This window comes from Rhopilema esculentum, chromosome 19 (assembly GCF_057945365.1).
Source record: "Rhopilema esculentum isolate cy_ngs chromosome 19, ASM5794536v1, whole genome shotgun sequence".
In the NCBI taxonomy this organism is placed as follows: Eukaryota; Metazoa; Cnidaria; class Scyphozoa; order Rhizostomeae; family Rhizostomatidae; genus Rhopilema; species Rhopilema esculentum.
In genome coordinates, this window is record NC_142833.1 from 9089464 (window position 1) to 9102000 (window position 12537).

A 12537-nucleotide genomic window follows, 5' to 3' on the forward strand; every position below is an offset into this window, starting at 1 on the left:
CAGAGATTTATTCAGAGATGTATTGGTCAGAACATAACATATACTTTTATTTTAGCTTATATTGTACTCTTTGTGATAATTTTGTTCCTAAGAAAGGCTTTCTATTGTTCCTTGGATAAGTTCGCAACTTCTTTCACATTAAAAGCAACCGCCTTCCTTTTTACTATTGAAATTCTAGATCACATATACATCTTGGACAGCTGTGTCATTAAACTCAGCAAACACTCTTTCTCAAGGAGATCTTTCAAAGCCAGGAGATGGTATCTTGAGCTTGAGAAGGCTAAGCTTATCAAACTGGTGTGCCTCTAGAAAGTATAAAGTTTCTCGTTTGCAATAAATTCTGCATAACCTTTTTGAAAAAGTTGTCTTTGCTTGAAGTGTATTCATAGTCTTCTAGCATGCGATTTTATTTCTTTCCTGTTGGCACGGTTGCTTGTTGTAATAATATTATTTTGGCAGTTAGTCTGAAAAATCTTCTAAAGGCTGTTTCTGCCAGTGTTGTTGTAATATCAACCGCATTCTTTGGACATTCTTGTTACAAAGTCAGAAATAAAAAATGACATGCTGATTAGATTTCCCATTGATAACAGCAAATTTTTTTCATACAGAACCTTTCTTTTGCTATATTCAAAAACGTAGGCAATTTTCTCGCTATGAATTTCCCTTCCATCTGTTTGCATGTACAGTATCTATCATTGGAAAGCGATTGCCTCTATTTCACAAAATAAGCAAACAAATTATAAGTAAATAAATGATCTTTTAGGTCTAAAGACACCGTTAAAACAAGCGATTCTGCCATCGGACACTTTTAGATAACCCAGATTGTGCCAAAGTCTATAATGAGGATATGCTTCAGATAATTGACAGAGCCCGATCGTCTTCTCATCTAGCACTAGCCGTTTTTGGAAACGATCTGCATACAAAGAAAGAAGCAGTAGCGTTGCGCCCGCCATCGCCCCCCCCCCCCCTCCAATGCTAAGAAAAATGACTTGATTCTTTGTTCCTATTGTTATCAAAAAATGGTAGCCACTATAGTTAGTGTATAAACTGATATATCGATCGAAGTTATTTTTTCTATCTTCTGATACAACTATATTTCTTTTAAAAGTTTAACAATTTTTTCTCTATATGACGAAACTAAATTCAGTAACATGACATAATTAAAATTTCTATGCAGCCCTCGAAGTAATTTTTTTATCATCTCATGGTTAACCGGTCAAGGATGACACCAATACCTATCGGAGTCTTTTATACCCTCAGAGCATGAGCAAAGGTTTTCCCTGAATGATTGCCCTTACTTTACAACCCCTCCTCCGATGTGTGGTAAGGAAGGGCAACGATAATATAGTTAGCAAATAAATTTAGTGCCAGAATGAGAATATAATAGTTTGATTGTTAAAAACACGTCACTTGATAACGAGTACATGCTCGAAACGTCGTGTTTTTAACAATCAAACTATTATATTTTCATTCTGGTACTAAATTTATTTTCTAACTATATTATCGTTATTCTGGATGAAGTACCACACGCAACGTACACATTTAATTGGATTTTTTAAGGAAGGGCACTACACAAAATCAGTACCGTAGGAAGAATAGAATTATTGGAAGGGTAATAGGGACAAAAGGGATTGTTTGTTGAAAACAAATGATTTAAATGATAATTTTTGGATAAAAATTTTCATTATTTTTACATGAAGAACAATATTCGCTATTAAATAGTCTATAGATTGTACCCGATTTCGATATTTCAAAAAACGAAATAAAGGTCGCAGCAGAACTATTGTGTCATAAAAATTTTAATATAATGCTGGAAGTTTTAACTTTTACCACATAGATGAGTACCCTGGGTACCAGACTCAATATAGTGAGTCTGGTACCCAGGGTAATAGATGAGGGAACACTATCAAAAACAACTGATAAATTAAAACCAGTTAAAAATTTAGATTTCAGATGAGTCGTGGTTAGCTGATTAAACAAATTTGGAGAATCTTTTTGTGGTTTCCTTTCAGACTATTTGGTCCAAATTCAAAGATTCTAAAGATACATACTTTATGACGTCATCATGTAAAAATTTTTTAAAATTTTCACGTGAATAGATTGTGAAGATTCACGTTAGAAGAACTTCAAAAATTTTACAGCATATATTTTACAAAATTTAAGGGTGGAACATTTTTTTTTTAAATTTGGGCGTTACAATGGGAATGCAGGCTGGGGACCCCCTTTGATGCGGCTACAACAAGACTCTCTTTGATGCAAAAAACCGCTGACCATAAGGTGTGTCTTCTCTAATTTGCATTGCAAGGAAAAGAGTTGTTGTCCTTGCGTATTGAAATTTCTGCCTAAAAGAGGAAACGCTAATAGTATTTGACATTTACATTGAAATATCGCTCAGATAAAATATTCAAAATGTAAGTATTGTGACTTTAACTGAAGTATGTAAGCACCCGTTCAGATGAATGCCTCACTACTATGTATTAGCTGTCGTGTTCCTTGAATGAATGTTTGAGGCCCGTCCCTCCTACATTCGAAGCTGCCCCCTCGATAGGCCTAGGCTATCTTAAATGCGACATACGAACTTATTGGCTTTTTAGCATTTATTTATCATTCAGAGACATGTAGTTTTGGTACATGGTGCAAATAATAGAGGCTTTTGTTCCTTATCTGGAAAGGTTACTTGATATACACCAACCAGTGTGAGGTTTACCAGTCGACTATAATGAAATCGAAATCAGACAGTCTTTTACAAATACAATGTAAACATTTTTACTCTGTCTATCATTTAAGCTTAGAATATAGATGTGTTGATTATTTGTTGAGTGATCACATTATAAGTTATCACAGTGCAGCCTACAGGATATTCTTTGATAAGCTAAATACACCCATTCATATACAGACAGACATACTTTATTTGATAAGCATGTCTTACTAAAATGGTTGCATGAAGCGTATGTGGGCCTGCTTCTTTAGCCCATTTAAAGCCAAGGGCTATCTTGTCCTTGGCCTTCATTAAAATGCCCGATTTCTGGTGCAGACAAATTTAACATGTTGCATTGGAAGCTCGGTGCAAACGATGCACTGATAGTTGCCCTCACTGTGTTATAAATGAAAAGTCACTTGCTCCTTTCTAGCCAATAGCCAACATAACTTAAAGCAGTAAAGGCACACTCGGTTATGGAGTTTTGTGACAGTGCTTTAGTTGTTGAAGATTTGAATTGAACAATCACACTCTTTAAATGGCAATCAGTGGCGGTTTTAAGGGGGTCCAGGGGTGCAATGGCCCCAGGCCCCGTGCTTATGGTAGCCAAAAGGGGCCCCACACCTAACAAAAAAGATGGAAATTGTAAAGAACAAAGGCGCTGCAAATGTTTTTGGCCCTTGGCCCTGCAGTCCCTAAAACTGCCACTGATGGCAATGGATACAACCAGTAAGAAATTTGCCAAAATAATACAAACACCACTTTAGTTGGGCCCTGTCTGTACAAGATAAGATCTTTTTTATATGCTTGTTAGCATTCCTTTCACCAAGAGATGACCAACACCATTTCTATCCTAGAAAAATTGGTACTGGAAAGCTTCAATTGCCATTGTTGCAGATCATGCAATGACCTTTTCTTGATAGCTTATGTCCATTGGATATGTTTCAGTCAGTAAAACATTGATTTTTTGTTTGATCAATGTTCTACTTTGTGTTTTTTTGACTAGCTATATTCCTATTGTAAGGTTTAGGGATAATTGAAATATTCATAACATCGATATATTTGAAAATTATGGTTTTTTCAAGGTCCAACCAGAAATTAGTAACAACCCAGAAGCAGGTGGATGAGGTAGGTTGAAAACAGAGTACCTACCTTTTATGCATAATTATAATCAGAACTACCTTTGCACTGTAATAAATACTCTTTTTTATAAAAAACACTCATTGCTAAAACTTGTGATAAGGTTTCCTGCACTTGTCTATGATTATAGACATCTTAGATTTATTTGAGTTTGTTTAAAGCTACTTAAAAAATTGTTTTCTTGGCTTCCAAATTGAAAAATGTGCCCTTTTGTGATTGAAACCTCTGACTTCTCTTGTGCAACTTTACTTGTCCTTTTTTGAAAATTGCTCCACAGTTACAAGAGCAGCATTTCAAGACGTTTGAAGAGTCTTTCATATTTTTAAAAAAATTTATTTATTTTTGAGTCATTAAGGTTTCCATTTGAAGTCCTTGCTGGACAAAGAGTTTGGAACCCATTTATTGATTCAATTCAGACCAAATATATTCTTTTGAAGTGAAGCATTTACATTTTGCAAAACATGTTAGCATTTTCTAGGATTAAACCTTTACTATAATTGCTTTAATATAATCTGGTTATCAAGAGTTTGTACTTTTGAGATTGAGAAAGGAACTACTAGGTGATCTAAAAATTTCTTTTATTTTCAGATAAATGCTGCAAATATTTGTTACATTGTTTAGCATTTCAACATTTTATTTCATTTCATTCCATCAATCATTCAAGAATTCCTCTGTAGTATTCCTTTGTAGTGTAGTATTGCAGCTTAGGAATGCTACTTGGATCAAGTCTGTGAAACATGTGGTGAACAAAAATGATGTTTCTATGGTTAAAACACCTTTCTGCTGCTAGATAATTGATTCAATCTATAAAAATGCAAAGCTGGCGGTATTTCTTTTTGGGGTTATTCATCTATTTTTTGGTAATTTTAAGTGGGCTCCCCATTTATTGTTATGGATTTTCCATCATTTGTAATAAGAGTGCATCAATTCTAGGTGGTGGGTATTATGAGACAAAACATGGACAAAGTTTTGGAAAGGGACAACAAACTTTCAGATCTAGATAACAGGGCAGGTGAGCCTCAAGTCATATATAACATTATAAGTGTTTGAATACATAGCCAGCCAACAGATGTAGTATTTTGTTAATGTTACATCTGACTTTTTGTGAAGAGTGAAGTATATTTTTGTCTGTGCAAGGACTTTTTAGTCTTTAGATATATAGCCCAATTCCCACTCTAAGAAATGAAGTTTCAAAGTCTTTGGATATACATTAGGGTATCAAAAGTATTGCACCACCTCAAAGGAGGAGAAATGGCGCATTAATGATCAAAAGCTATTGTTATGCAAATTAATTCTGCTTTTAATTGGCGAATGGCAATTGGTCGAAAGCAAAACAACCACCAATCAAAGCTTCAATTTATTAACAGCATTCGTTTGAAAAATGACAGTACCAAATGTCTTTTAACAGTTTCAAATTGCAATATTTTGCCGGGCAGCTGCAAACTTTTAAAACCACAATAAGCCTCCTTGAAATTGATGCATACATTTGGTCAATGTATCAAAAGCCATGTGGATCATGGTTTGTAACATTTTTCACTTGAAGTCAAACTTTTTTAGTGATGATAAAATCATGATTTGATTCTGCCTACGTCAAGGCTTTTATTCCTTTTGTTTGGAAACAAATCTTTTTGTAAAAATGGTTTCTGTTTTTTCAGGTAACTTTTTATTTTGTGTTTCTGCATTCTGGACAGATTTTGAGCTACAAAACCTTGCTCATCGTTGAGTTTCATTTCTTTTACTGCTTCTAGGTATAAATGCAGTGAAATACAACCGACAATTTCTCTCCCCTCTAACATCAATCTTTTTGGTTGCCCAGTTCTTGGTTTCTTTGCTACTGTAGCACTCTCCGGAAATCTTTTTTTGTTTTCTCGCAGCTGTTGTGTGGCTGTATCTAGCTTGGTCAACATTTTTTTAAAAATAAAAGACCACTTCCCTGTAAATATTTTGTAGAGACTGGTCTCTCATTTCTCTCTTCGGCATGGTCTACATTTTTACAACAAAAATGTTTTCACGTAATTCATGCATTTCTAACTAAATTTTCTATGACATCAGCAAAAGTTTCAAAACTTTTCCTGCTGAAATTTGCTATAAAATACGCCTATTTCAACTGATTCATGCACTCAAATGTTTTGTATTGTCAACAAAGATGAAAAAAGTGTTGCCATTTTGAGCAAGGTGGTGCAATCCATGTAAAGTCTTTGTAAGTTGCTTGATGTTCATCTGAAAATAAAGACAGGAAAAATAAATCCTTGTAGATGGCATTCAAAATGTGTTTAATTTCTTGGGACTTTTAGGCCTCGTTTGGATACAAGTGCTTGTATTAATAATATAGTTATATAAAATATAAAGCGACAGCCACAAAATGCAGCAAGCTTGTTGTAACATTGCATTTTTGCTGTGTCTAGAATCGTTGCAAGCTGGTGCTTCACAATTTGAATCCAATGCTGGTCGGTTGAAGAGAAAAATGTGGTGGCAGAATTGTAAGGTAAGAAAAATTCACTAAAGATATACCAATACCTGAATTACAAACATGCTCAAGTTCGTGTTTCACAGCACATAAATTGGCTCATAGTTTTCTGGCTTTTGCTAATTATTCAGGCAACTGGCCTGGCCATGCTCCCCTCCAGGCGCCCTTCAAATGATGGAGGGGAGCTACATATTGCTCTCTTAAAATGCTCTAAAAAGCAAATTTCTCTTCTTGAAATCAATTTATCATTTCTTTCTTTTTATATTTATCTACAAACAGCTGATCTGGAAATTACTGTGAGAGCTGTTTACTGCTCCACTGCTAAAAGTCTTATGGCCAGGCCTGAGTCAATTTGTGTTCCTTGAAGCTCAGATAATCTGAACTGTTAATAATTTCAAATATTGTCTTGTATTTTCTCTTTTGTAACATGGAAATGTATTCATTTTAGATGTGGGTGATCTTGATTGTTGTTATCCTTGTCATTATAGCTGTCATTGTCAGTGAGTATTGCTCATTTTGAATCTTCTTCAGAGTTGAAAGTGTTCCCTTCATCAAAGAAACATAAATTTTTGAAAACTGAATATGGTCTCTAAAAGCATCAAGGATTAGTAATTAATCCTTGGTTGCTTTTTAATCTGCATAGTCTGAATTACCAAACTCTGGCAACAGGGGTGGATAATTCCAAAAAAAGTTGATCGGCTGGTTGTTACCCTGTGTAGTGATAAGTGGTCTCCTGCAGATAAAAACCTGTCGTCCCAGGTGCAGGGGAGCCTGAATTTTCCATCCCTGCTAGTATTTTATTGGAAAACTTAGAATGCTGATTTGTCACTGCTAGTTTTGTTTGTGAATCCAGTCACTAATTTTTCATACAAGATAACCAAACTGGCTGTGCTTTCTTAGATACAGACAAAATATCTTCCCCATTACAGATATCATTAATATTTTTACAAACATTTACACTTTTTATTAACTTTTCAGTTTGGGCAGTTGCTGATAACAGTTCGAAAAAATCATAGATCTACAAAGAAGATTCAAAATTCCATGACAGTTGAATCAGCTCATGACAATGCAATATTTCTTGTTATAATTTAATTTCATAGTAAACCACCAAAAAGTTTTTTCAATATGCTTAATTTAAGTACAAGTTTTGATGGGTCTTGGTAAGTTGTACAGGGGTCTTTGTTCTTCATCTTTACTGAAGGATTCTAAATGCAGTAAAGGCTAACTAAATTCTACATACAGTTGTGATTTGCCTTTTTCTTTTTATTATTTTTGTGTCACTAAGCCCTCAACAGATGCATAAGAAAGGCACATTAAAATGCTCATTTGATTGCAGTAGTGTTATATATTTTGGAACACAGCACCTGAAAATTGTATTTTTATGTATGTCTGTGAAACAGTCTCTGCCCTACATTGATACAAAATTTTATTCTTTGGGCCAGTTTCTCTTTTGATGGCACTGTTATAGTAGATGTTTACTTAAAAGCTTTACATCATTGTTGTTCTAGGATAACATAAACATGCTTTGCTCAATTTGGCTGCACTGCATATTGATTTTCCTCTATATTTAGCTACATTTCAGGACTTGCTTTTGCATGTAGTGATTAGCTATTTTTTGCAACATTTCTTTGTTGTAATTATGTTAAGTAATGTAATTCTTGATTTATACATTTGATCAAATTAAACCACTCTCTTAGTTACCAGACATTGTCTGTATGCAATTTTTGACAGTATGCACTGCTTTACATCAAATCAAAAGTTAGTGTGCCATCAGCTAAGAAAGAAATTTAAAATTCACTTGGTTAATAGTAACAATGAGATAGAAGTGAAGATTAAAAGTAGAGTAAAATGGAAAACCATGTTTCATTGTTGTCATAAGGATTGATGGACAAAATGGATGATTTTAATGAAGCAATTTTAGCTATAAAATTTGTAGAGAGGGCATGTAGCCTATCAATTTATCATGCAAATGTTTGCTTTCTCAAGGGATTCATGTAGAAGGGGGTCCAGGCTGTCATAATCTGCCAGTTGACTATTCGAAACCCCTCAGATTGATGACATCTTTATACGGTAAAAAACCGACAAAATAGTCACAATCCTTTGTTCGTTATTCTATGCCGCTTATCACATCTTCTGTGCCATGTTCGTTCTTCTGTGCCACTTATCACATCTTCTGTGTCATGCTCGTTTCCTTGTGCTTGAAAAGAAGCCTCCGCTGTATATCTAACAGATCTTTTTGACTTCATCAGAGTTGTGAGAAATTCTTTTCCTGTGAACCATTCAGGCGTCAAAGGGTCAAGTTTATCTTCGTAATTCCAACTACAGGCTGTTGGGTCAGGTCTTATAGTACTTACATGTGAACAGCGAAGCTAAATAAAGGATGTTGAGTTTACACGCTTCAACTCTTTGACTTCAAGACAGAGTCCAGAAAAGTCCTCAACCTACCTCCGGTCAAATTTTTCCCCGTCAAAACTTTCCTCCAATTTTTCAAGCAATCGACTTGGACAGGGCGTGGCTGGGGAGTGGCTACGGAATAAGGGGTGACAGACACAATGAATCGAGACAAAGTTATGCCTTTGGGTCGATGGTAATTATCGCATACGATAAAACTTTGCTAGAATGCCAATCACATTACAGCTCAAGAATAAGTTTTCCTTTTAAAATGTCGAATAATGAAAATCGATGAAAACATGATATGATATACATTGAAAAATTTCACAACTATGAAACACGAACAGCATTTTCTTTTCAGATGCGTTGTCTGGCAGTAAAAGGGCGTGGCCTAGAAATTTTGCGTCTGTTCGTGCCACCACTATTCAACTGTGCAAACAGGGCTGCCAGGTCTCAAAATTGGCCAAAGCCAAATCTTGTGTGTCAAAAATTCAAATTAAGCCAAATATGAAAACGAGGTTTTAGAACAATAGAATCGAAGAAATGAAAACGAGGCATTTAAAGGTTTTGCAAGTTAATGTTAATTTGACAGTATCCGACAATTGCTCTCGAAAATAAGGTATAGTTAATAGAATTCATATTCTTTGCATCTCTTTCTGATTTCTCGTGCTTCGACAGATTAGATGCTTTTGGAGCAATTGCTTGGTGATATAACTTGCAAAAAGTGTTTCGTGTTCAATCAGAAGCTTGTTTAACCCATGAATATTTGTCTTCCTATGACTTAGCGTAACGCCGCCCATTCTCGTACAAAGATTTCCATTTAGACATGATTGCAAGAGAACAAGAAACAGCGACGATTACCCTATGCTAAAGGCTGGTTTTCATATCGTAATTCCTCGGCGATGGAAACCCGAAAGTCTCAAAGAAATGGACTAAAATGTGTTATCCTATTAAATTGAAACAGCTGTTAACCGAAATATCTGTTTAAAATTCAAAGGTTCAGAAAATTTTGAGAATTTTTCATATAAATCCAAAATAAGCCAAATTTTTGGCCAAATCCAAATCATATTTTGAAAGCCAAACAAGTTTTCATAAATCCAAATTTCTGGAATCCAAATCCAAATAAGAAAAATCCAAACTGGCAACCCTGTGTGCAAAATTAAAAAACAAGACCGCAACAAAGAAACAAGTGCAAAATAAGTTGTTTTATTTGTCTTTTGAAACTCTATTTTACGAAAACCTTCCTCCAAATATCTATTGTTTCTCAAACCTTCCTCCGGTCAATGACCGTGCAACCGTAATGACCGTGGGACCGACATCGTGTAAACGGGGTCTTAGGTTCCATTCACCATACGCCCTATACCCTATACCACTCTTGTCAACGCATGATCGAAATAGTTCTTCTTAAATTTGCTAAAACTGTAGTCGGTTTTCAAGATTTTTCCCTGTCGAAAATATCACCATTGCACCAAAATAAGGCAAAAAGGAGTTGTTCATGGGTTACGCTCAGGGGCGGATCCAGACAAAAATTTGACATTCTCAAAATCCATTATGACCGACGGACCACGCCCATTTCTCAGATTTGTCGGATTTCTGTCTTTTATGGATGCAATGATTAAATAAAATTATCGTAATTTTAAAAGGAGAATAGAAACAACCAATAACCAATAAAAAGTGGCAGACACCCAGAGGGGATGAAGGGAGGCAGTTGTGCCCAAACATTTTTGGAAGACAGTGGTTTTATATTCTAAAAAGAATGGACAAATGTGATGTCATCTTATCAAAATAATAGGCTTGCCCCCTCAAAATATTGCCCGAAAATAATGATGCAACATTAAAGAATTTCTCAATAAGCATAGCAACACTAGTAATTGAACATTGGATAATGCAGCAAAAAATAACACAAAGATCAAGACAAAATGTGTGTGGCAAATTGAAATTGGTTTTCTAATGGTTTAAGATGTATAATTTTATAGAAAGAAGTTTGTGGACATCCAAATTTTTGATAAAAACTTAAGGGCACAAGACTAATCATAGAAAAGAGTTATTAACGAAAGTTGACCAATGAAATTACTAAAAATACAGGCACTTTTCAGAGTAAACAAGCCATAGAAACTTGGACAAAGAATTGGGTAAAAACCTTTTCTAGTAACAAAAATAGACTGCTAAGGCTAGTCAACTTCTTTCTGGATTTAGCTCCATTACTGTTTAGAATGTAGGAAATTACCATTAAATTAGTACAGATTTTCTGACCATTATTCTTCTTGTATGTCATGCGCGGAGACGTTTATACTCTTCCAAAATTCCCTATCTTGCATCTTAAAATGTATTTATTCCCATCTGTTTCGATTTTTCAGTAGAAAATTCTTATTTTCTATGGTATATGTTCTAACAAGATAAAAAGATTTTTGTTTCATGGCACAGAAAGGGTGTTTCTTCTTAAAAGGTCAATAAATTTTCTCTAAGTATGCTTTGATTTTTTCAAGTGCTCAGCAATTAGGGCCATATACCGTAAATCCTCGAACTAGCCCCCTGGGGCTTATTTATTTTTTATATTTTTGGATTGGGGCTTATTCGAAGGGGGGGGGGGGCTTATACGAGGGGGACTTATAAAATTATTGTAGACATTAAGAAGACATTATTAAAAGATCTCGTTTATTTTAGCAGGAATTTCTTTATGAGCATTAATTAGTTTTCATGCAAAGTATAAGTTTTGAGGTAATTCAATAAAACGCAAAAGACAACCTCAGATGCCCAAAAGTCATCAGATTTAGGGGGGTCAATTCAAGGATTTACAGAAGCAGTAGGGCTTATTCGAGGATGGGGCTTAATAAAAATTTTTAATTCTAGGGTGGGGGATTATTCGAGGGGGGGGGGCAAATTCGAGGATTTACGGTACGGGGCTGGCGAAACGTATTTGAAAGTGGCGGGGCCAAAATGTGAGGACTGTAGATGGGTTTAGTGATGGCCAATGGCTGGTTGCCAGTAGCGGAAGCTCATTTTTCAAGTAAGGGGGGGGGGCAATGCCCACAAAGCAAGCAAATTTGCTGACAGATGACATAATGTTACCAACAAAACCGACAATTTCTCCATTGCAATTTCCGCCACTGCTGGTGGCAGAAAAATCTTGTTCTAGAAATAATTTATTTAATGATGCTCTTTCAGGTTATGGGATTGAAATTCAAAAATTCCAAAAATACTATTTTTGTGACGTCATATCTTTGGTACTCTATATAGCCTGTGTATGGGTCTGGACACACCGGCTATACTCTATATAGAATCTCAATTTCATGGTTTCATCCTACATTTACCACAAACAATTTCGTCAAATAAATTTTCGGCGGATAAATTTCGTCGAAAATGTTTTCGGACAGCTTTTCAAAATTTCGTCGTGACAAAATTTCGTCGTGGATTTTTAACACAATGATAGCAACTTTTTACCAAAATCTTCAGAGGCAAAACAATACAGGTTGCTTTGGTTCAACACACCAGGCTGCTTTTTTACACAGAACAGCATGTCAGAAAAATCAAATTAAAGCGGTCAAAAGAGACGCTTTCAGCATTCAAAGATTCTCTACTCCATATTTATACGGCATGAAAGTTTATAAACAGAGTATAATTAAAAGCATTAGTGTGAATATAAGTATAAGATTCGGAAAGCATAAGACCATCTCCAACAGGAAAAGTTGGTCTCGTAATTTTGTTTTCTGTAGAGTTCAAAATTTGGGTTGAAATATGCAAATACCTTGAACGAATGAAAGAAATAGTACAGTTGAGCATAAAAAGACAGTGGGCGACAAAAGACAGTTCTAGAACAGGTAGCCAGGGTGGTAAGATTTGA

The 12537-nt window shown here is 35.2% G+C and overlaps 1 protein-coding gene across 1 annotated transcript; it reads left to right on the forward strand.

The window, feature by feature from the left end:
- The first annotated feature begins 2281 nt into the window (after window positions 1-2281).
- Window positions 2282-8010, forward strand: LOC135688227 (vesicle-associated membrane protein 3). The gene is made up of 6 exons (XM_065204975.2): window positions 2282-2411; window positions 3784-3826; window positions 4772-4850; window positions 6244-6323; window positions 6754-6805; window positions 7284-8010. Coding segments are annotated over exons 1-6 (294 nt in total). The 5' UTR covers window positions 2282-2409; the 3' UTR covers window positions 7322-8010.
- The last annotated feature ends 4527 nt before the right edge of the window (window positions 8011-12537 follow it).